The following is a 25,730-nucleotide window of genomic DNA, read 5'->3' as shown; positions in this document are numbered from 1 at the left end:
TTTAATAATGCGTCCGCTAACACCAGTGCTGTAGTTTAATAATGCGTCCGCTAACACCAGTGCTGGGGTTTAATAATGCATCCGCTAACACCAGTGCTGGGGTTTAATAATGCATCCGCTGACACCAGTGATGGGGTTAATAATGTGTCTGCTCACATCAGTGCTGGGGGTTAATAATGCGTCTGCTCACACCAGTGCTGGGTTTTAATAATGCGTCCGCTGACACCGGTTCTGGGGTTTAATAATGCATCCACTAACATCAGTGCTGGGGTTTAATAATGTGTCCGCTAACACCAGTGCTGGAGTTTAATAGTGCGTCCGCTACCACCACTGCTGAGGTTTAATAATGTGTCTGCTCACATCAGTGCTGGGGGTTAATAATGCGTCTGCTCACACCAGTGCTGGGGTTTAATAATGCGTCCGCTGACACCGGTTCTGGGGTTTAATAATGCATCCACTAACATCAGTGCTGGGGTTTAATAATGCGTCCGTTGACACCAGTGCTGGGGTTTAATCCCTTGCTTACTGGGCAGACCCCCCTCCTGTCCAGACCAATGTTCAGCTTTTAGCGCTGTAGCACTTTGAATGACAATTGCGCGGTCATACAACACTGTACTCAAATGAAATTTTTATCATTTTTCCCACAAATAGAGCTTTCTTTTGATGGTATTTGATCACCTCTGCAGTTTTTGTTAAAAAAATTTAAAAAGACAGAATTAAAAAAAAAAAATGATATTTTTTGTATATTTTGTTATAAAATTTTGCAAACAGGTAATTTTTCTCCTTCGTTGATGTACGCTGATGAGGCGGCACTGATGGGCACCGATAGGTGGCAGTGATAGGCACTGATTGATGGCAGCACTGCTAGGTGGCACTGATTGGCACCACTGGTGGGCATTGATAGGTGGCACTTATGGGCATTGATAGGTGGCACTGCTGGGCACTGGCAGGTGGCAATTACAGATGGCACTTTCAGGCACAGATGAGGCATATGTGCCTCCTTCCGCTTCGGAACCGATGTCCCTTTGACATAAGCCGGTGATCGGCTTTTTTTTCCTCCTCACGCTGTCAGTGTGAGGAGAAAACGAAACCGATCACCGAGCTTTTGTTTACATCATGTGATCAGCTGTCATTGGCTGACAGCTGATGACATGGTAAGGGGCCGGGAACGGCCCCTTACTCGCTTCTGTGGACATCCGAGTCTCCGTGACTCGGTGATCACAGTGCGCACACTGCAGGGTGCGCGCGGTGCGCGTGCACAGGGGAGGACGTCCCATGACTGCCTCACGGAAATTGAGGTCCGCGCTGTAGCGGTCATTCGGCTATGGCCCGGACCTCAAGTGGTTAATAATGCGTCCGCTAACACCAGTGCTGGGGTTTAATAGTGCGTCCGCTAACACTAGTGCTGGGGTTTAATAATGGTCCACTGACACCAGTGCTGGGGGTTAATAATGCATCTGCTGATACCATCGATTGGGGTTAATAATGCATCCACTCACATCAGTGCTGGGGTTTAACAATGCGTCCGCTGACCCCAGTGCTGGGGGTTAATAATGCGTCCGCTGACACCAGTACTGTTGTTTTTGAAGTTTGCATGCGGCCCCCATGGGATATGAAAACTTGTCTTGTGGCCCTCAGGTAATTTGAGTTTGAAACCCCTGCTCTAAAGCAAGCAATGGTTAACAATAAAACACAATAACCATATGAGATTAACTCAATAAAACAACAACTTTTTTAACTGAAATCTATACCAAAAAAGTGAAAAAAATATATGCTAAAGCAAAGGAGCAATCCACTCACTGACCACACAGGCCCCTCATGCTTGGGCATGCACATTTTTTAAAACTGTGGATGGGAAATCTCCTCCTGCAGCGCTGCAGGAACGGATGTATGTATTCTGAGAGCAACACCCTGCTGCTGTCAGAATAAACAGATCAGTGCTGCAGCTGATTGGTGTTCCTGCAAAGTAAATTACAATGTTTAAAGCATAACTCCACTTTTGTTGAGAAAAAACATTCCCCTCTGGGTGACCTGTGTACATTGCAGGGATTATAACAACCTTTGTTGCAGATTCCTACCTTTTGTTATTCTGAAGAAATCCCTGTGTGTTTGTCTGTGCCTCTGTTCTGAGTGAGTCTAATGGGCGTGGTTTCATAATTAACTGTCAGGTGTGCAGCTGCAGGGCACTAACGATGAAAGCTGCTGGGCATGCATCCCTTTAGACGTGTTCCTATTGAAAGTATCTCTCCAAAAAAATGACATTTTTGTTTCAGGGGATGCCTGAAATCTAACTTGTATCTTAGGGCAGAATTCTGGGAAAATTGGTGACCCAATCACACAAGCAGGAAGTTATGTTTCTGGGGAGTGGTCAGTACACTCTGTGTACAGGACAACTCCAGGTAGCCATATTGCAATGTATTCTCAGAAAATTACATTGGCTGCAGATTGAAAAAGAAAGGTAATTTTAAATAACATTAATTGACAATATTAGTGTCACAATTATATGCGCTATATTATTTTTTCTTTGGTTGCTTTTTTTCCCACGCAAGTGTAGTTACCCTTTAACCACTTCACGCAAATTGCTGTACCTGTACGTCAGTACTATGATGCTAAATACCATTGTTATGGCAGCAGCTAGCTTACATAATTACATAGTAGAAGAGGTTGAAAAAAGACACACGTTCATCAAGTCCAACCTCTGTGTGTGATTATATGTCAGTATTACATTGTATATCCCTGTATGTTGCGGTGCTTATCTAATCGATTCTTGAAACCATTAATACCCCCTGCTTAGACCACTGCCTGTGGAAGGGAATTCCACATCCTTGCCGCTCTTACAGTAAAGAACCCTCTACATAGTTTAAGGTTAAACCTCTTTTCTTCTAATTTTAATGAGGGGCCATGTGTCTTGTTAAACTCCCTTCTGCGAAAACGTTTTCTCCCTATTGTGGGGTCACCAGTACGGTATTTGGAAGTTGAAATCATATCCCCTCTCAAGCGTCTCTTCCCCAGAAAGAATAAGTTCAGTGCTCACAACCTTTCCTCATAACTAATATCCTCAAGTCCCTTTATTAGCTTTGTTGCCTTTCTTTGTACTCGCTTCATTTCCAGTACATCATTCCTGAGGACTGGTGCCCAGAACTGGACAGCATACTCCAGATGTGGCTGGACCAGAGTCTTGTAGAGCAGGAGAATTATAATTTTATCTCTGGAGTTGATCCCCTTTTTAATGCATGCCAATATTCTGTTTGCTTTGTTAGCAGCAGCTTGGCATTGTATGCCATTGCTGAGCCTATCATCTACTAGGACCCCCAGGTCCTAGATTCCCCCAGAGGTTATCCCCCCAGTGTATAGATTGCATTCATATTTTTGCCACCCAAATGCATTATTCTACATTTTTGATACATTAAATTTCATTTGCCATGTAGTTGCCCACCCCATTAATTTGTTCAAATCTTCTTGCAAGGTTTCCACATCCTGCGGAGAAGTTATTACCCTGCTTAGCATCATCCGCACAGAACCCTGGGGGACCCCACTACCCACCCCTGACCATTCCGAGTACTCCCCATTTATCACCACCCACTGAACTCGCCCTTGTAGCCAGTTTTCAATCCATGTACTCACCCTATGGTCCATGCCAATGGACCTTATTTTGTACAGTAAACGTTTATGGGGAACTGTGTCGAATGCAAAGTCCATATACACTACGTCTACGGGCCTTCCTTTATCTAGCTGGCAACTCACCTCCTCATAGAAGGTTAATAGATTGGTTTGGCAAGAACGATTCTTCATGAATCCATGGTGATTACTGCTAATGATACTGTTCTCATTACTAAAATCTTGTATATAGTCCCTTACTAACCCATTCAAGAGCTTCTATACTATTGATGTTAGGCTGTCATAAACCTGGTATTTTCAGGAATAGCATGCGTTTCTCTTTAAAATTAGTGTTCTCTGCAGCGGATTCACCGCAAGATCACTTTTATCGGTGGCAGGAGTGGGGCCCCCCCACCCTCCAAGGTGGCCAGTGAAATGTATGATGGACTCGTCTACATAGATGGTTTGTTGGGGCGTATACACATCTGCAAATTTCTGGGAGAGGTAGTTAATGAGGAGCAGAATTTTGTAAAGCTGATCATATTCAGGATCACCCCAAGGACAAAAAAGCGTGTGATCACTAAAACGCATTATCGTCTCATATCTATGCTTGACCATTGCAGCAGAGAACATGGGCATATGATGAATCGGTTCTCTGGACCAATATGATCGTGGCTCATTCTTTTTAGTAATGCCCATGTTGGGTGTTAGGCCCAAAAAAGTTTTACATTTATAAACCTTGATAGGTCTCCATGCGAATTGTCAGGCAAGAGTTGAATTTGGGTTGGTGACGATGTATGGTTGTGTGTATAAATTCCTTCAGTTCACAATCGATCGATACAGATTTTCCGTGAAAAACATTAAAAAAAAAAAAAATCTAGGGGAGTTGGTAAATTTGCTGTTTCTACCTGAATTCTGGGTTGGCAGTGAATGGGGGGGGGAGTACGAGCGCTGCAGAATCTGCGATTTGACATGTGTAGTCCCTTTGTTACTCCTTTGAGGCTGGAGTGTTGATTTGGAACCTTTTTATCCCGCACTGGGCCCTTCTCTCTGTAAAACACAGAGGAAGTACTCTCTTTTTAAATAAATAAAAAAACTGTTTTAAAAAAATAAAATAAATAAATACAATTAAAATAAACTTCTCCATCCGAATCTTCAGTGCTAAGGCAGCTAGGCAGGCAGGCAAAATTCCCCAGAGCTATAAGGCACAGGATAATAAAAACACTCTGACAGACAAGTAACACAGCAGTAAGTAATGAGAGTCCTGGAAGGAGGCTTACCAGAGCAGAGTAGCAGATTGATCAGCTGGAGACTGAGATCAGCCTAGAGGACAGAGCCTGCTGCAAATCAGCAGTGAGCATTCTGATGTTTGCTAGGCAACCCAAAGAGGAAGCTGCCTCTGATCTCACCTGCTCATCTCTGAAAGGAATACATGTGGAGGCAGTGAACTACAAGTCCCAGTGAGCCAAACCATTGCCTGAACACACAAAAACATGGAAGGAGAGAGTGCCAGCACCTGCCTAACGAAAGTATATACTGTCATTTTTACTGCCAGTGACCTTTGCCAGTAATACATAATCATACATAATCATTTATACTGTCTATATGGGGGGGTCTTCTGAACCGGGAGTGTCTGAACCCGAACAGGATGGATGGTGGATGGAGAAAAAAAAATTAAAAAAAAAAAAACTTTAAAAGGCGTCCGGAGCGAGGACGAAAAAAAAAAAAAAAACACTGGTGTGGGCAGACAGCCGCCCTTTATGGGCTAAGAAAGAGGTGGTCTTGGAGGGGTCGGAGCTGACCCATAGTAGGCTGACATGGGGAGGTCCAGGAAACTACATTTGTCACTAGCTAGAAATAATTCCTATTATACTTAGCGCCATATAAAGTCCAAACATAGTATTTCTCATTTTAATTCAATGGTTAGTCTAATAGTGTTGGCTTATTTTAAGTTATATCCTTCAGTGTGTATTGTACTGATAAGTGTATGAGTATGATCTCAGGTATTAGTTTGAAGACATGCCTGATGAAGAAGACTAAGGCTGGATTCACACCTATGCAGTTTTAGTGCTTTTTGCATTTTGTAGATTTGCACTACAGTCCATTTAACATTGTTTCCTATGGAACACGTTCTGTAGTTCAAATCTGCAAAATGCAAAAAGCACTAAAAATGCATAGGTGTGAATCCAGCCTTAGGGGTCTATTTTTTAAAAAAATGTATTGGACTAATGTGACAATCATTCATCCAGCTGTTACAATTTCTGGCTGTGATTTAACACAGTGATTTCCTATGATCATCAGCTCCATCTAGTGGCCATAATCAGGTATTTTTCCTGAAATACCTCAATTAGTGCAATACTGCATTATGGTCATTAGATGGAGTCAAGGAAATTAGAGTATGAAATAAAATACAGTCGATATTCATCATGGCTGGGCGAATGCCGGTCATAACCGTTCAACTATTTTTTTTTAATTACACCTCTAAGTGTTTGTGAAATCTTACACCACTCAGCCAATGAGAAGTAATAACTCCATTTTTATTTTTCTACTGCTATTAATGGCCAACACGGTACAACACTTCATCCATGTCTTTGGGGATCTCTGATCTCCTTATCAACTGTTTCTTCCATGATGAAGATCAGCCATGGAGTATATCTGAGGTGTATATCAGGGCGTGCTTCTTCCCCACATGAGAACTGTGATGACCAGCAACATTCATATAGAAGACATTTCCCACACTCAAGGCACTAATATACCTTGAGGGTTGTGTGGGATCCCTGATGTACAGGAAGACAGGACTTCAGTGAGGAACATTTCCCTCACTCAGGACAGGAATACGGCTTCTCCCCGTGTGAGATCTCTGATGTTTGTAAAGACTGGACTTCTGTGTAAAACATTTCCCACACTCAGGACAGGAATATGGCTTCTCCCTCGTGTGAGATCTCTGATGGGTGTAAAGATGAGACTTCACTAAAAAACATTTCCCGCACTCAGGACAGGAATACGGCTTCTCCCCTGTGTGAGATCTCTTATGTGTGTAAAGATTGGACTTCTCTGAAAAACATTTTCCACACTCAGGACAAGAGTACGGCTTCTCCCCGGTGTGAGATCTCTGATGTTTGTATAGATTGGACTTCTGTGAAAAACATTTGTCACACTCAGGACAGGAATATGGCTTCTCCCCTGTGTGAGATCTCTGATGTTTGTAAAGACTGGACTTCTCTGAAAAACATTTCCCACACTCAGGACAGGAATACGGCTTCTCCCCTGTGTGAGATCTCTGATGTGTGTAAAGATTGGACTTCTCTGAAAAACATTTCCCACACTCAGGACAGGAATGCGGCTTTTCCCCTGTGTGAGATCTCTGATGTGTGTAAAGATTGGACTTCTCTGAAAAACATTTCCCACACTCAGGACAGGAATACGGCTTTTCCCCTGTGTGAGATCTCTGATGTGTGTTAAGATTGGACTTCTCTGAAAAACATTTTCCACACTCAGGACAGGAATACGGCTTCTCCCCGGTGTGAGATCTCTGATGTGTGTAAAGATTGGACTTCTGTGAAAAACATTTCCCGCACTCAGGACAGGAATACGGCTTCTCCCCTGTGTGAGATCTCTGATGTTTGTAAAGACTGGACTTCTCTGAAAAACATTTCCCACACTCAGGACAGGAATACGGCTTCTCTCCTGTGTGAGATCTCTGATGTGTGTAAAGATTGGACTTCTGTGAAAAACATTTCCAGCACTCAGGACAGGAATACGGCTTCTCCCCTGTGTGAGATCTTATATGCTCATTAAGATGGGATTTATAATGGAAACACTTCCTGCACTCAGTACAGGAAAAGCTCTTCTCTGTTGGAAGGACGGCACAGTCCCTCACAGTCTGAGGTTCCTCAGGATAAGAGGAATACGATGGTCCATCTACACTTTGTGGTGCCAGATGGACATTTGAGGTAGTCGGGTTTTCTCCTGGACTATACTGTGTGATGTCCTCATCTTCTACTTTACAGTCTGGAGACAAAGTGAGACAATTTTCTGAGGTTTTCCTCATCTCCCGTCCATCTACTAAAATAGAGATAAAAAGATTGTTATTAGACATGAGCAGATTGGTTCCCCTAAACCAGGACTCCGCCCACATCAGGCAGCTTTGTCTCTGAGGATCTTACAATTCCCCCCTCAAGGAACTAGTAAATGGGTCCTCTATAGGGCGACATATAATGATTATTTTCAGAATTGATTAGTTGGCTGATTATTATTATTTTGAATAATCAACTAATTGGATAAAGACCTCAAAAAAAAGGTTGGTGTATAATTTAGTAAATATGCTTGAATCTCTATATACAGCAAATGTACAAATATAAATATCCAGATATATAGTTGGATATTTAGTCCACTCTAAGAATAACAGACAGATAGATGTTTATTAGAGGGAGAATCTGCTACATATCAGAATCAGAGATCAACATTATTAAAATGTAAAAAAGAGGTAAAACGCTGTTTTGCAGATGATCAGACAGGAGTGCAATATAATATGATGGATGACAGACTCCCTTGTCATAGACAGGTAGGTGGGTACAAGCTTCCTGCACCTGATGTCACTTTAGATGGCTGTACACAAACTTATTTTTCTTTCAAAAAAACATTCATCCAATTTTCTAACCATTAGTGGGGTCTAATCGGCATTCATTTTCCACCACAGTGATGGGAAAATTCGAAGGAGCAGAACAGAAAACTTTTCTCCATCGAACAAATTTTCACATCGTGTATGTGGTTTGTGGTCAGAAGTTACATTCATTTTATAATTAAATGTTAAAGCAAGTGGAATTTTTGAACTACACTCGTCAATTCCTCTAATGTACAAATAATTTTCATACAAATATTTGTGCAAACATTCTCGTCCCAAAATCGACCCGTGTGTGGCCAGCATAGGACACTTAGAAGCAGCAGCGTGATTTTTTTAATCATCTGTTATGATGGCGTTAAAAAAAAAAAGTATATTTTGGTACAAAAACAACAAATAATCACTACTATAAGGGATTCATTTATACTGTGAAATAGTGAAAGTAATATATCTTATATCATATATATAATAAAAAATATACCCAGAAGTAGGATATATGGGGATTTTACCTGGAGTCACACATGAAGATATATGGAGGTTAGAGGGGAAAGGGGGGACTTTTATATTAAAGTAACACTGAAAGCTGAGACTTTTTTCATGGATATAATTTTATATATAATGCACAATGCACTAGTAAACTTTTACTTTATGTAATAGTAATGCCTTCTATCATCTCCAGTCTATCAGCCTCCACCTTCTCTGGGGTCAGATGCTGATCTTCCCTGCACAGAGTCATTGTCATTGTAAATGTTGGATTTCTTTTTTAAACAAACTTGTCATACTTACCTCTAGGGATGCACAGAAATTTCGGCGGCCGAAAAAAAAACTGCCCAAAAATTGTGTTTTCAGCACATTGTCAAAAGGAAAATATTGCCGATAATGGAGCAGAAAATTGTGCCACCCATTGCGGGGGTGTCATCCTGGAGTTCCCCAGTCCTCCCCTCCCTCCTCCCTCTTCTCCTCCCTCCCACAGAGTGGTGATCTCTCTGTGTCACGGAGCTGAATTGCCCGGGTCGCAGTAACAATGTCCCGCCTCCTGTGATAGACGGCACACTGATCCAATGGTGGGGCATTGAATTTGTGACGTGATAACAGGAGGCAGGACATTGTTACTGCGACCTTGGCATTTCAAATACAGCTCTGTGACACACAGAGATTGCGGCTTTAATCCGGGCACTGGCAGGCTGCATGACAGGCACTGGTGAGGCTGCATTTGATCTCCTGCATCATGTCTGCAGTCTCTGATCATCTCCTGTATAAAGTTTGCAGTCTCTGACTATCTCCTGTACTATGTCTGCAGTCTCTGACCATCTCCTGTCCTATGTCTGCAGTCTCTGACCATCTCCTGTACTATGTCTGCAGTCTCTGACCATCTCCTGTATCATGTCTGCAGTCTCTGATCATCTCCTGTATCATGTCTGCAGTCTCTGACCATCTCCTGTATAATGTCTGCTAGAGGTGCACTGAATTGAAATTTTGCTAATACTATAGCAGTGTGTTTAAGTAAGAGATTGCAGACATGATACAATAGAAGGTTAGAGACTGAAGACATGATACAAGAGATGGATAGAGACTAGGGACATGATACAGGAGATGGTTGGTGACTGGGGACATGATACAAAAGATGGTTAGAGACTGAGGATATGATACAAGAGATGGTTAGAGACTGAAGACATGATACAAGAGATGGTTAGAGACTAAAGACATGATACAAGAGCTGGTTAGAGACTGGGGACATGATACATGAGATGGTTAGAGACTGAGGACATGATACAAGAGATGGTCAGAGACTGCAGACATGATACAAGAGATGGTCAGAGACTGAGGACCTGATACAAGAGATGGTCAGAGACTAGGGCATGATAAAGGAGATGGTTAGAGACTGGGGACATGATACAAGAGATGGTTAGAGACTGGGGACATGATACAAGAGATGGTTAGAGACTGGGGACATGATACAAGAAATGGTGATATATAAATGGTGGTTGTATAAAAAAATATAAATATTTTTTAAAAACTGTCATTTTCTGTATTGGTTTCGGTTTTTGGCCTAGTGCATCCTTCATTTTCGGTTTCTGCACCAAAATTTCCATTCGGTGCACCCCTACTTACCTCCTCCGTGTAATGGCTTTGCACAGAGCAGCCCTGATTTTCCTCTTCTGGATCCCCTGGGGTCTTCTGGTTCTTCCTGCCTTCAGAATTCCCCTATAGGAAGCCACAAAGTATAGTATAGAGTTTCCCTATAGGAAGCCACAAAGTATAGTATAGAGTTCCCCTATAGGAAGCCACAAAGTATAGTATAGATTTCCCCTATAAGAAGTTAATGTCAGGGCTGGGCTCAGCCCTTCCTTCTCTGAGCTGGCCACTCAGCTGTCGGCTAATTGCCAGCTCCCATCTCTCTCCACAGTTACCCAACATCACAGAGACTTTCTCCTGCATTCCTGTTGAAGACTTGCTCGGCTGACATCCCTTCTGGCTGCTGATCCTGCTTGCTGTACTACTACGTTTACCTCTGGCTCTCTGACATTGGCTTGGCTGACTACCCAATGTGGTTACTGAACTCTGGCTTGTTTTGACCATGCTTACTCTACCTTTTTATTATTATTATTATTATTATTATTAAACAAGTGTGACTTAACTATACTTCTGTCTCGGTCTGATTCATGGTTCCTGATAGGTACAAAGTATAGAATAGAGTTCACCTATAGAAGCCACAAAGTATAGTATAGAGTTCCCCTATAGGAAGCCACAAAGTATAGTATAGAGTTCCCCTATAGGAAGCCACAATGTATAATATAGAGTTCCCCTATAGGAACCCACAAAGTATAGTATAGAGTTCCCCTATAGAAACCCACAAAGTATTGCATAGAGTTCTCCTGTAGGAAGCTGCAACATATAGTATAATGTTCCCCTACAGGAAGGTACAAAGTATAGTATAGAGTTCCCCTATAGGAAGGTACAAAGTATAGTATAGAGTTCTCCTATAGGAAGCAACAAAGTATAGTATAGAGTTCTTCTATAGGAAGCCACAAAGTATAGTATAGAGTTCCCCTATAGAAAGCCACAAAGTATAGTATAGAGTTCTCCTATAGGAAGCTGCAACGTATAGTATAGAGTTCCCCAATAGGAAGGTACAAAGTATAGTATGAACTACATTTACCTCTGGCCCTCTGACATTGGCTTGGCTGACTACCCAATCCGGTTACTGAACTCTGGCTTGTTTTGACCACGCTTACTGTGTTTACCTTTTTAATATTATTATTATTAAACAAGTGTGATTTAACTATACTTCTGTCTCAGTCTGATTCATGGTTCCTGATAGTAGGCGAAGGCCATAAATTCAGAAGATACAGTCAATCCACTTGTTGGTAATATTTTTTCCAGTTTGGATGAGCAAGATCACCGCATGATAGAACAAGGAAAAATACCCCCCTCAATGGGATTTTGACAGACCACCAACTCTTGTAATAAAAAAATATGTTTTTAATGATGTACGATAAAAAGACGTGAAAGCGTCTACACAATACAAAAATACATTACATGAAGAAACAGAACAAAAAATACACAAATATAAATCATCATATCATATTTACTCTCCTAAGGGTGGTGTGCCCTGATACACAACGCGTTTCAAGTTTTCTGATACCTTCATCAGGGTTTGAGAGTGGAGTATGTTTACATATGTATAAATTCCGATGGGATGATTCTGTGTTCAAAAAGCACTAAAGGCGATTGGATCAAGTGAAGTATTCCATGGACGCCAGACCATAATGGTGGAAGAACTGTAAGTGTACTATGTTTCCAGCATCAATGGATGTTATTCGAACCTGCTTGGGACAGATGATCAATGGAGCTTTTTTAGTATGGGATACATAACGGGTGGATAAATATCCAAACGTCCCAAAGTAGAGGTGTCCTATGGATGTCCAGGTCCAGTATATGGGTGCCTTCTGTGTGTCAGTGCATGGATCAGTTTGCCATACCGTTACAAATGCTCCTGAGTCGCATGGCTCACCTGGAATCTCCCACTATGGCTGCTTTGGTACAACCTGTGTTTGCAGGCCGTCTCTGCTGCTGCGCCAGTCTCTGTGAATGCACCTTGAGTATTACCCCTATAAGAGCTATGTCTGGTTCTGCTCTGCTTCCCCAGCGATTTGGGGGTGATCCAGTTCAATGCAGAGGGTTTTCAACCAGGTCGAGATTTACTTTGAGATGCTGCCCAAGGTGTTTCCCACGGACAGAAGCAAAGTAGGTTTTGTGATATCTTTGCTTTCAGAGAGAACCTTGGCCTGGGGAAACCCTCTATGGGAAACACAAAAACCTGTTGCCTTGAGTTACCCAGAGTTTGTGGCCTCCTTTAAAAGGGTATTTGACATTCCCACATGCTCCGCTAGTGCTAAGTGCCTCATGTACATAAAACAGAGTACAAGAACTGTTGCCGACTACGCCATTGAATTCCATACTCTGGCAGCAGAGGTTGCTTGGAACAATGAGGCCCTCATGGCTGCCTTTTCTCATGGTCTCTCGGATTACATCAAGGATGAGATAGCAGCCCGAGATATACCCCCTGAGCTGGAGAAGTTGATCACGTTTGCCATCCGCATTGACTCCAGACTCAGAGGAAGACTCTTTTTTAAGGAGCATTTGCAGAAGCCTCCTGTACATTTGCCTTCGAGCTTTGCAGTCCCACCCGTGCCTCCCTCACCTCCTGGTACAGAGTCGGTCAGTGAAGATGAACCCATGCACTTGGGCTTCACGCATCTCTCTGCAGATGAACCTTTAGGAGGAGGGAGAGATTGTGCCTTTATTGTGGCCAGGCAGGTCACTTTTTGAAATCTTGTCCTACCCGTCCAGGGAACGCCCGAACCTTGAGGTCCTGTCATGGACAGACCTTAAGTGGCGTTGTTTCGTCCCCAGTTATCCAGAAGGATAAGCCCCTGGTTTCTGTCACCCTTTCTTGGGCTGAGTCGTCCATCGAGATACAGGCTCTAATCGACTCTGGGGCTGCAGGCCTGTTCATTGATGCTGCCTTTGTATCGCAGCACTCGATTCTGCTGCAGCTACGTGACACTCCACTTGCCATTGAGGCTCTTGACGGGAGACCTCTACAGCCTGCCCATGTGACTCATGAGACGGTTCCGTTGTCCATGGCTGTAGGGGCTCTTCACCATGAGATAATCCAATTCCAAGTTATTTCCTCACCTAGGTTTCCGCTGGTTATTGGTTATCCTTCGTTACAGAGGATCCTCTTTTGATTGGCTCCGTGCTGAGGTTCTCTCTTGGTCACCTCAATGCAGTGAGACATGCTTCCAGAAGGTAGCTAAGGTCCTGTGCACCTCTTCACTCTCCTTCCTGCCAGAGGAGTACCGCGATTTTAGTGATGTCTTTGACAAAGGTCAAGTGGGTAGTTTGCCTCACATAAGGCCACACCGGCCTTATGATTGAGCAATTGACCTTCAACCTGGTGCCATACCCCCTCGTGGCCGGGTTTACCCTTGCCCTCCATGTGCTCCTTACTGTGAAGGCCAGTTATGGGTGTGGGCGGTGGCCATTATTTTGTTACTGTTAGTATATGTGGGTCGGGGACGCACTGGACACCTTTGCTGCCATTGTGCTCTTGCTGGGTGTCCAGTGTGCTCCTGTCCCTTTAAGGGGGCTAGGGCGGCCTCCTGGCTCACCTGTCTCACACCTATCCATTTAATGCATGTGCTTCCACTGTGAAAGACACTTATAAATTTTGTAGTGTTAGGACTGCAAGTAATACAGGGTGCCTTGACGGGGCCTTGCAGCTTTCACATGCGTTTTCAAATGTGTGCTAACTAAACCCCTGCTTTTAACATACGGTTAGACGGGTTAATTTGGTTGGTCAGCAGACTGGTTGGTGAGTTGAGCTATGGAATTGTCTTTCTCTTGTATGTATATGCCCTCCATGTGCTCCTTACTGTGAAGGCCAGTTATGGGTGTGGGCGGTGGCCATTATTTTGTTACTGTTACTATATGTGGGTCGGGGACGCACTGGACACCTTTGCTGCCATTGTGCTCTTGCTGGGTGTCCAGTGTGCTCCTGTCCCTTTAAGGGGGCTAGGGCGGCCTCCTGGCTCACCTGTCTCACACCTATCCATTTAATGCATGTGCTTCCACTGTGAAAGACACTTATAAATTTTGTAGTGTTAGGACTGCAAGTAATACAGGGTGCCTTGACGGGGCCTTGCAGCTTTCACATGCGTTTGCAAATGTGTGCTAACCCCTGCTTTTAACATACGGTTAGACAGGTTAATTTGGTTGGTCAGCAGACTGGTTGGTGAGTTGAGCTATGGAATTGTCTTTTTCTTGCGGGTTTACCCTTTGTCGGTCTTGGAGGATAAGGCCATGGAGGAGTATGTTGCAAACGCACTTTCTATAGGTTTCATCCGCAAATCCTCGTCTCCTGCTGGTGCTGGTTTCTTCTTTGTGAAGAAGAAGAGCGGTGAACTGAGACCCTGTATTGATTATAGGGATCTCAATCGTTTCACGATTAAAAATGCCTACCCGATTCTGTTGATTTCAGAGTCTCAAGGGAGCAGTGAGAGGGGCATACAATCTCATGCGGATTAAGGAGGGCCACGAGTGGAAAACTGCGTTTAATACCAGAACAGGCCATTATGAGTACCTCGTAATGCCTTTTGGCCTTTGTAACGCCCCGGCCGTTTTCCAGGAATTTATTAACGATGTCCTCCGAGAGTTGCTGCAGTTATGTGTGGTGGTTTATCTTGATGATGTCCTCATATTTTCCAAGTCCCTGGAGAGCCACCTCACAGATGTCTGTCGTGTGCTTCGGAGACTGGGGGGGAACAGTGTCTGTTGTGGACTGGGGGGGTTGTGAGTTCCATCGTGGACAGGTTGGATTCCTGGGCTGTGTCGTTTCCGCTTCTGTTTTTTTGGTGGACTTGGGGAGACTTTTGGCGGTCCTGCAGTTGCCCCGGCCCCTGGGTTTGTGTCCTCTGTGGCATTTCCTGGGCTTTGCTGGCTGTTGTCGGAGGTTTGTTCGTGGCTTCTCGTCTCTGGTCAAGCCCCTGGCTGATGTGGCCGGAGGGGACGGTGGCCCACGGAGTTGGTCTCTGGGGTCCATTGGGGCCTCGGGGCTGCCTTTGTTTCTGCTCCTGTGTTGGCACATCCTGATCCTACGTTGCCTATTATCCTTGAGGTTGGTGCTTCTGAGACTGGTGTTGGCACCCTTCTGTTTTGGCGTCCTACCTCTGGGAGCGCTGTGCATCCTTGTGGCTGCTTTTCCAAGAGGTTGACGCTTGCGGAGCGCAGTTGCGGGATTGGTGACAGAGAGCTGTTGGCGATCATTTTGGCCCTGAAAAAATGGAGACATCTCCTCTCCACTGTACCGGTTCTCATTCTTGCTGACTGTGGGGGGTCTCACATTCTTGTCTGGGGCTGGGCGCCTCTCTACCAGAAGGGCGCGATGGGCTCTTTTCTTGTCGAGTTTCGGCTACGTTGTCTCATTCTTACCTGGTGCTAGGAGTGTGGGGGCTGGCGCCTTGTCACGGCAGTTTTCCTCCACTTCCAATTTGGAGTCGATTCCGGTTCCTGCAATTTCTCCTGATCGTATTCTGGCTACGGTTTTTGCTTCTCCTTTGGGGGACAGAATTCTTGCTGCTCGGGCCCATGCTCTTCCTGAGGGGCCTTGTGTCTGCTGCTTTGTCCTGGAGAGTCTCTGTGCTGCCGTGCTCCAGCCTTGCCGTTCTCCTGGGGCGGCTGGCCACCCTGGGAAGAGTCAACTCGCTTGGGCCATTTCCCAACGGTTCTGGTGGCCTGGTCTGCGGGCTGGTGTGGCTGCCTGTTCCGTGTGTGCTCAGAGTGGGACTCCACTGTGCCTTCCAGTGGGCCTCTTGCAGCCCATGCCCGGTGGGGGGAGGCCCTGGACCCACCTGTCTATGTATTTCATTGTGGAGTTACCCAACTCCCAAGGCAACACTGTTATCCTTATGGTGGTTAACCGGTTCTCAAAGAGGTGTCATTGCATTCCACTTAAGAAGTTGCCCACTTCTAAGTAGGGATGAGCCGAACACCCCCCGGTTCGGTTTGCAACAGAACCTGCGAACGGACCGGAAATTCGCACGAACGTTAGAACCCCATTGACGTCTATGGGACTCGAACGTTCAAAATCAAAAGTGCTCATTTTAAAGGCTAATTTGCATGGTATTGTCCTACAAAGTGTTTTAGGGACCTGGGTCCTGCCCCAGGGGACATGTATTAATGCAAAAAAAACTTTTAAAAACGGCAGTTTTTTCGGGAGCAGTGATTTTAATGATGCTTAAAGTAAAAAAAAAAAAAAGTGAAATATTCCTTTAAATATCGTACCTGGGGGGTTTCTATAGTATGCCTGTAAAGTGGCGCGTGTTTCCAGTGCTTAGAACAGTCCCTGCACAAAATGTAATTTTTAAAGGAAAAAAAGTCATTTAACCACTTGACAACTGGGCACTTAAACCCCCTTCCTAACCAGACCAATTTTCAGCTTTCGGTGCTCTCACATTTTGAATGACAAGTACTCAGTCATGCAACATTGTACCCATATGAAATTTTTGTCCTTTTTTTCACACAAATAGAGCTTTCTTTTGGTGGTATTTAATCACCGTTGGGTTTTTTATTTTTTGCGCTATAAAAGAAAAAAGACTGAAAATTCGGTAAAAAAATGAAATTTTGTTTCTGTTATAAAATTTAGCAAATTAGCAATTTTTCTTTGTAAATTTTGGCCACAATTTATACCGCTACATATCTTTGGTAAAAAGAAGTACAAATCGGTGTATATTATTTGGTCTTTGTGAAAGTTATAGAGTCCAAAAGCTATGGTGCCAATATCTGAAAATTGATCACACCTGAAGTACTGACGGCCTATCTATATTCTTGAGACCCTAACATGCCAGAAAAGTACAAATACCCCCCAAATGACCCCTTTTTGGAAAGAAGACATTCCAAGGTATTTAGTAAGAGGCATGGTGTGTTTTTTAAAGGTACCACGTGTGAGACTTTTACACAGCGTGGCCACATACAGAGGCCCAACATGCGTGGAGCACCTTCAGGCGTTCTGAAGCACCCAGGCCAATTCTGACATTTCTCTCCTACATGTAAAAATCATCATTTATTTGCTAGAAAATTACATATTATATATGTTTTTTTTAGCAAAGACCCTAGAGAATACAATGGCGGTTGTTGCAACTTTTTATCTCGCTCGGTATTTGCGCAGCAATTTTTTGAACGCTTTTTTTGGGGAAAAAAACAGTTTTGTGCTTAAAAAAAAAAAAAAAAAAACAAAACCGTAAAGTTGGCCCAATGTTTTTGCATAATTTGAAAGATGAAGTTACACAGAGTAAATAGATACCTAACATGTCACCCTTCAAAATTGCACAAGCTCGTGGAATAGCGCCAAACTTCGCTACTTAAAAATCCCCATAGGCGACGCTTTAAAATTTTTTACTGGTTACATGTTTTGAGTTACAGAGGAGGTCTAGGGCCAAAATTATTGCTCTTGCTCTACCGATCGCACCGATACCTCACATGTGTGGTTTGAACACCGTTTTCATATGTGGGTGGGACTTACGTTTGCATTCGCTTCTGCATGCGAGCACACGGACAGGGGCGCTTTAAAAAAAAAAAAAAAAATTCTTTTTATTGTTCATTTTACTTTATTAATTTTAGTTTGACACTTTTCCAAAAAAAATTTTTTTGATTACTTTTATTCCTATTACAAGGAATTTAAACATTCCTTGTAATAGGAATATGGCATGACAGGTCCTCTTTACAGTGAGATATGGAGTCAATAAGACCCCACATCTCACCTCTAGGCTGGGAAGCCTGAAATAAAAAAAATAACAAAAACGATCCTGGCTTCGATCGTAGCGGTGAGTCGGTAGAAGCACCGGAAGGCAGCGGGAAGGGGGGGAGGTCCCGTCTTGTGTCCCATAAGAATGATCAAGCAGTGGAACAGCCACTATGATTGTTCCTATGGTGTAGGGAATCGCCGGCTGAAAAAGCTGGTATCTGAACGATGCCTGTAGCTGCACCCATCATTCAGATATCCCTGCACAAAGTCAAGGACATAGTATGACGGCCGGCGGGCAGGAAGTGGTTAAAACACTTTTTTTTTTTAACACAAAGTTGTCCATTTATACAATATTTCTAACACATAACATATACATACAAAAAATGACACCCCAAAATAGATTCTCCTGAGTACGGCGATATCACATGTGTGAGACTTCCACAGCCTGACCACATACAGAGGCCGAGTACAGCTGAGTATGGCCGAGTATAGCCGAGTATGGCTGCGCATGGCTGGGTATGGCTGGGTATGGCTGGGTATGGCTGGGTATGGCTGGGTATGGCTGGGTATGGCTGGGTATGGCTGTGCATGGCAGGGTATTGCCGAGTATGACTGGGTATTGCAGAGTATGACTGGGTATTGCAGAGAAGTGCAGGGTAGTGCGGAATATTGCAGGGTGTTGTGGGGTGTTGCAGGGTGTTGCGGGGTATTGCAGAGTATTTTGGGGTGTTGCAGAGTATTGTGGGGTGTTGCAGAGTAGTGCAGAGTATTGTGGGGTATTGCGGAGTATTGTGGGGTATTGCAGAGTATTGCAGAGTATTGTGGGGTGTTGCGGAGTAGTGCAGAGTATTGCGGAGTATTGCGGGGTATTGCAGAGTATTGTTGGGTATTGCAGGGTATTATAGTATGGAGGGATGGCTGAGCATGGATGGATGGATGTGACTGTATTTGTCACAGATGCAGCCCACAACGCTGCTACCATCCGATCCCTCCCCCATTCCTCCCCCTCTGTACCGATCGGTACACAGAGGGGAGGGAGGAACCGGAGTCATGACATGACGCCGGTTTGTTTACATGTGATTGCTCCGTCATTTGACGGAGTGATCACATGGTAAACGGCCGCGATCAGCGGCCGTCCACTGTGATCTGTGATGCACCGGGTCCTCTGGACCCGACGGTCACGGATGTTCTCGGGTGCGCACGAGAGCAGTATTCTGGGAGGACGTCCATGGACGCCCTCCCAGGATAAGCTGACCGCGCTGTAGCCATCCTTCGGCTATGGCCCGGTCGGCATGTGGTTAAAACTGCTTGCGGCTTTAATGTAATGTCGGGTCCTGCCAATATGGATGAAAATCAGTGAGACAAATGGCAGTCCATTACCAGGCCCTTTGGGTCTTGTATGGACATAAAGGGGAACCCCTAAAAGGGAACCCAAATTAAAAAAGGAAACAGCAGTATACAGGCTCTGTACTCTGAACAGCAGTATACAGGCGGTGCAAACAAGACAGGGACTGTAGGTTTGTTGTTAAGTAGAATCTGTTTGTAATTTTGAACTGGTACATTTTGTAAGTGTAGCTCCAGCCAAAAAATATATTTTAAGCTTTTTGGAAAACATAGGGAAGGGTTATCACCCCTGTGTTTTGCTGTCTGTGCTCCTCTTCAGAAGATTTCATCTCACTTTTTGTCCCAATGACAAATGTTTTTTGAAAATTTGGGTTTTTTTGTGAAACAAGGATTGGTGATAAAGCATCAGTGGAAAGGAGAAATGTTTTTCCCATATTAACTCTTACAGGAGAGAATTTCCCTTCCTAGGGGTAGATTTCATCTCACTTCCTGTTGTCTCCTTCTGTCTGCAAGTAGGAGTCGTTTGTAAGTTGGATGTTTGAAAGTAGGGGCCTGCCCTATATACTCAGCAGAAATTTGAGCCTCAGGTGTTGTTGTGGCCACAACACTGTAAGCCCTCACAGGGCCCTGCTGTGAAATATTAGATCAATAATTGGAATTACATGCCCCTGTTGAACAGGGGCAGAAAAATTGGGCCTTTGGTGGTGCTAGTGCCACAACACTGTAGGTCCTCACTCGCTCTTGGTGGGCGCAGAAATGGGCCCTGCTGTGAAATATTAGATCAAGAATTGTAATTACATGCCCCTGTTGAACAGGGGCTGAAAAATTGGGCCTTAGGCACTGGTGCCACAACACTGCAACCCCTCACAGATACTCTAGTTGGAACACAGGAACGAGCCCTGCTGCAAAGTATTGCATCAAAAATTGTAATTACACGCCCCTGTTGAACAGGGGCTGAAAAATTGGGCCTTAGGCACTGGTGGCGGCGCCCAGAACCAAAAATGTTCTTACAAGCTATCAGCGTGATCATTGAGGAGGAAGAGGATAATTACTCGGGATAGTCACTCAGCATCAGCATAGGCAGTCTTTGAAGGGATCTGAGATTTCAAAAAAAATTATTTTTTATTATTTACATCAGCATCAGGTGCTTGGTAGCTGGTGGTGATCCAAGACTGATTCATTTTTATGAAGGTCAGTCAATCGACCGAGTTGGTGGACAGACGCACCCTGTGATTGGTTACAAAGCCTCCAGCAGCACTGAATGTGCTTTCTGAAAGAACGCTGGATGCAGGACAGGCCAGTAGCTCAATTGCATACTGTGCAAGCTCTGGCCAGTGATCCATCCTCAAGACCCAGTAACCCAGAGGATTTTCGGTGTGAAAGGTGTCCAAGTCAGATCTTGCCCCTAGGTATTCCTGCACCATATAAAACAGACACTGGCGATGGTTGCTGGAACTGATCATACCTTGGGGCTGTGGACTAAAAAATTGTCTGAACGCTTCGGTCAGACGGCCACCTTCTCCACTGCTCCTTCTTTGACTGACCGAAGCCTCAGCAACACGTTGTCCAGTAACCTCCCAGTCTCAGGGAACGCGTTGCACAGACCTTTCTGCAAGGCCTCCCGAAGATGTTTCATCCTCTGCTCCCTCTGCGATGGCTAGATAAGGTCCGCAACCTTACCCTTGTAACGTGGATCAAGGAGCGTTGCCAGCCAGTATTGGTCCTTCTCCTTGATACCACGAATACGAGGATCCTTACGCAGGCTTTGCAGGATCAGGGAGGCCATGCAGCGTAGGTTTGCTGAGGCATTCGGTCCGGAGTCCTCTGGTTCACCAAGGACCACATGGTCCGCAGCCACCTCCTCCCAGCCACGTACAAGTCCATGTGTTTCTTGGGACTGATCCCATAAAGACTGCTGCTGATGCTGAGTGCCAGGCTCCACCTCCATACTGACACAATCCTCCTCCTATTCCTGTGTGATCGGCGGGCACGCAGGAACACTGTCTGGATAAAGGGGGCCTTGAGAGCTAAGGAAGTCCTCCTCTTCCTGCCTCTGTTCTGCCTCAAGTGCCCTGTCCATTATTCCATGCAGCGTGTGCTCTAACAGGTGGACAAGGGGGAGAGTGTCACTGATGCATGCACTGTCACTGCTCACCATCCTCGTGGCCTCCTCAAATGGTGACAGGACAGTGCATGCATCCCTGATCATGGCCCACTGGCGTGGGGAAAAAAACAAGCTCTCCTGACCCTGTCCTGGTGCCATAGTCGCACAGGTACTCATTGATGGCCCTCTGCTGCACACGCAGCATGGCCAACGTTGAGTTCCACCTGGTGGGCATGTCACAGATTGGTCGGTTCTTGGGCAGGTTAAACTCCTTTTGGAGGTCTGCCAGCCAAGCACTGGCATTATTTGGCAATGCACACAGACTTTCCTGGCCTGCCTCAGGACATCCTGTAAGCCCGGGTACCTGCCCAAGAACCGCTGCACCACCAAGTTAAGGACGTGAGCCAAACAGGGCACATGGGTCATTTGTCCCTGTCGGAGGGCAGAGAGGAGGTTGATGCCATTGTCGCAAACCACCATTCCTGCCTTAAGTTGGCGTGGTGTCGTGAGCCAAACAGGGCACATGGGTCATTTGTCCCTGTCGGAGGGCAGAGAGGAGGTTGGTGCCATGGTGCCATTGTCGCAAACCACCATTCCTGCCTTAAGTTGGCGTGGCGTCAACCACCTCAGAACCTGCCCCTGCAGAGCTGAAAGAACCTCTGCCCCAGTGTGGCTCCTGTCCCCCAAGCACACTAGCTAAAGCACCGCATGGCATCTTTTGGCCTGCATACTTGCGTAGCCCCTTGAACGGCTACGGAGCACCGCTGGTTCTGAGGACCAAGCACAGGAAGAGGCCATGGAGGAAGAAGAAGAGGATGGGGTGGAGGAGAGAGGTGTGTCACAATCATTAGTAGTGGCATTTTGGAGGCGTGGTGGCGGAACAACCTCCAACACTACTGCACCTTGTCCTGCATCCTTCCCAACTGCCAGCAGAGTCACCCAATGCACGGTGAAACTTAGGTAACGTCCCTGTCCATGCCTGCTGGACCATGAGTCAGCGGTAATATGTACCTTACCGCTGACCGCCCTGTCCAGCGAGGCATTGACATTGCCTTCCACATGCCGGTAGAGAGCCGGAATCGCCTTCCGTGAGAAAAAGTGGCGTTTGGGTACCTGCCACTGAGGAACCGCACATTCCACAAACTCACGGAAGGGGGCAGTCTACCAACTGAAAAGACAGTAGTTGAAGTGCTAGCAATTTTGCCAAGCTAGGATTCAACCGCTGGGCATGTGGATGGCTGGGAGTGAACTTCTTTCGGTGGCACAGCAGCTGGGGCAGGGAAATTTGCCTGGTACAATCTGACGTCGGTGTACCGAAAGCAGATTGCCCACAAGTACTTGGCTGTGACACACCTAATTCTACACCTTCATTCCTCTCAGTGCAGGTCTCAGAGAGGACTGAAGGTATAGTGGGGTTGGAGATCTCAGCTGATGAGGAGCAAGGAGAGGTCCTCTTTGTTCTTTGGTATGGGTCTTTTAGATACGCTTGCCAACGAACTGCATGGCAGGTCAACATATGTCTGGTCAAGCATGTGGTGCCCAAGCGGGAGATGTTTTGGCCACGCAAGATATGCTTGAGACATATGTTGCAAATAGCAGCGGTGCGATCTGATGCACTCGTCTCAAAAAAGGCCCACACCAAAGAACTTTTGGAATAACGCGCAGAGACTGCAGCGCCCTGCACATGCGGAGCTTTGGGGTGTGATGCAGTCAATGTGCTGCCCTTAGGCTGGCCCCGGGAGGGCATCCTGCCTCGTTGGTGATGTGCCTCCTCCTCCTCCCTCCTATCAGGCACCCACGTTGAGTCAGTGACCTTATCATCCCCTCCCTCCTCATCACTAGAGCAAACCTGGCAGTATGCTGCAGCAGGGGGAGCATGACTACCAGATTGCTGTCCTTCTTGGGCACCCCCTCTGTCCGTGCTCACGTTACTGCCTTCATCTAGCTCAGGAACATCATCAGAGCCTTCTAAACGCTGGGCATCCTCCTGGAGCATGTACCCAACACTGTGGTCAAACAGTTCGAGGGACTCCTCAGGAGGACATGGTGGGGCTAGGGAAGGAGTCACTGATGCCATTGAGCCGAGGGAAGAGGCTGCGTCGGCAGCTGCTTTGCCAGACAAAGTACCCTGAGCATGGGTGAGAGAGGATGAGGAGGATGAGGACAGCTTGGTCATCCACTCGACCAAGTCTTCCGCATGTTGCAGCTCAACACGGCCAGCTGCCAAAAAAAAGGCCACGTGCTGATGAGGATGCACCGTCTCCATGACCAGCACTGTTGCCTCTAGACACAGAGCCTGCTTGCCCTCTTTTATTGGCTTGTGACTGTCTGCCTCTCCTTGCTGGCCTTCCAGAGATACTAATGGCCTGTAGCTGCACTAAGCTGGGATATATATATATATATATATATATATATATATATATATATATATATATATATATATATATATATACACTAATACTGCAGCTAGCAAAATCAACTGCCTACCTGTAGTATGAGAACACCACCGACCTTCTACAGGTGGCTTTAGGTGAACACTGTGCAGAGCTCACAAAAAACTAACTTGTAGCTTATTTAGCTGCCTGCGGTAGTGATAGGATCAGGAAAACACCACCAACCTTCTACAGGTAGCTTTAGCTGAACACTGTGCAGAGCTCGCAAAAAACAAAATTGTAGCTTATTTAGCTGCCTGCGGTAGTGATAGGATCAGGAAAACACCACCAACCTTCTACAGATAGCTTTAGCTGAACACTGGGCAGAGCTCACACTACACTAACTTGTAGTTTTAGCTGAACACTGTGCAGAGCTCACAAAAAACTAACTTGTAGCTTATTTAGCTGCCTGCGGTAGTGATAGGATCAGGAAAACACCACCAACCTTCTACAGGTAGCTTTAGGTGAACACTGTGTAGAGCTCGCAAAAAACTAACTTGTAGCTTATTTAGCTGCCTGCAGTAGTGATAGGATCAGGAAAACACTACCAACCTTCTACAGGTAGCTTTAGGTGAACACTGTGCAGAGCTCACACTACACTAACTTGTAGTTTTAGCTGAACACACTGCAGAGCTTGCAAAAAACTAACTTGTAGCTTATTTAGCTGCCTGCGGAAGTGATAGGATCAGGAAAACACCACCAACCTTCTACAGGTAGCTTTAGCTGAACACTGTGCAGAGGTCGCACTACACTAACTTGTAGTTTTAGCTGAACACTGTGAGGAGGATGCACTACATTAACTTGTAGTTTTAGCTGAACACTGTGCAGAGGTCACATTAAACTAACTTGTAGCTTTAACTGAACACTGTGAGGAGGACGCACTACACTAACTGTAAATAGTTTAGCTGCCTGACTGTGGTATTAAAAGGATCAAAAGGACACCAGCAATTCTCTTCAGGTAGCTGTAAATATTGTAACAAGACAAGCCTGCCTGTCGGTATGAAGATAACAGGAACGGATCTAGCTAAACTGAATACAGTGTATATATATATATATATATATATATATATATATATATATATATATATATATATATATATATATACACACACACACACACACAACACCTGGGATGCATATATATACACACAATACACTGTGAGTGCAGCTAACTCACTGACTGTCCTGCCTAATCTATCTAACTTAAATCAAATGACACTGTCTCTCTATCTCTTTCAACACCGGAACACACACTACACAGGGCCGCCGTGCAGGCGGCCTTATATAGTGTGGGGCATGTACTAAATCCCCTGAGCCATAATTGGCCAAAGCCTCCTTGGCTCTGGCCAATTACAGCTCTGTTCAGACGGCACTGTGATTGGCCAAGCATGCGGGTCATAGTGCATGCTTGGCCAATCATCAGCCAGCCATGCACTGCGATTCCGCAGTGAATTATGGGCCGTGACGCGCCAGGCGAATTTGGCGCGGATGGCCCATATCGTTCGCAATTTGGCGAACGGGCGAACAGACGATGTTCGAGTCGAACATGGGTTTGACTCAAACACGAAGCTCATCCCTACTTCTAAGGAACTGGCTTCCATTTTTGCTCAGGAGATCTTTCATTGGCTACCCAAGGTGATTGTCTCGGACAGGGGTAGCGAGTTTGTCTCCCGGTTCTGGCGAGCCTTTTGTGCACAGTTGAGAATTCAGCTTGCTTTCTCCTCTGCATATCACCTGCAGTCTAATGGGGCCGCAGAGTGAGCCAATCAGTCCTTGGAGCAATCCCTACGTTTCTATATTTCTGACCATCATAACAACTGGTCA

At 45.3% G+C, this 25,730-nt stretch overlaps 1 protein-coding gene across 1 annotated transcript in view; it reads right to left on the bottom strand.

The window, feature by feature from the left end:
* Positions 1-6,067: 6,067 nt before the first annotated feature.
* The window catches only part of LOC141121755 (uncharacterized), a 30,597-nt gene continuing 10,934 nt past the window's right edge, over positions 6,068-25,730 (bottom strand). The window contains exon 7 of the mRNA XM_073611474.1: positions 6,068-7,662. Within this exon, the coding sequence (XP_073467575.1) occupies positions 6,398-7,662 (1,265 nt within the window). The 3' untranslated portion in view covers positions 6,068-6,397. The remainder of the gene's footprint in view (positions 7,663-25,730) is intronic.

Source organism: Aquarana catesbeiana, unplaced genomic scaffold, assembly GCF_042186555.1.
Source record: "Aquarana catesbeiana isolate 2022-GZ unplaced genomic scaffold, ASM4218655v1 unanchor229, whole genome shotgun sequence".
Lineage (NCBI taxonomy): Eukaryota > Metazoa > Chordata > Amphibia > Anura > Ranidae > Aquarana > Aquarana catesbeiana.
The sequence above is the reverse complement of the archived record's forward strand: the minus strand, read 5'-3'. Positions and strand labels throughout refer to the sequence as shown.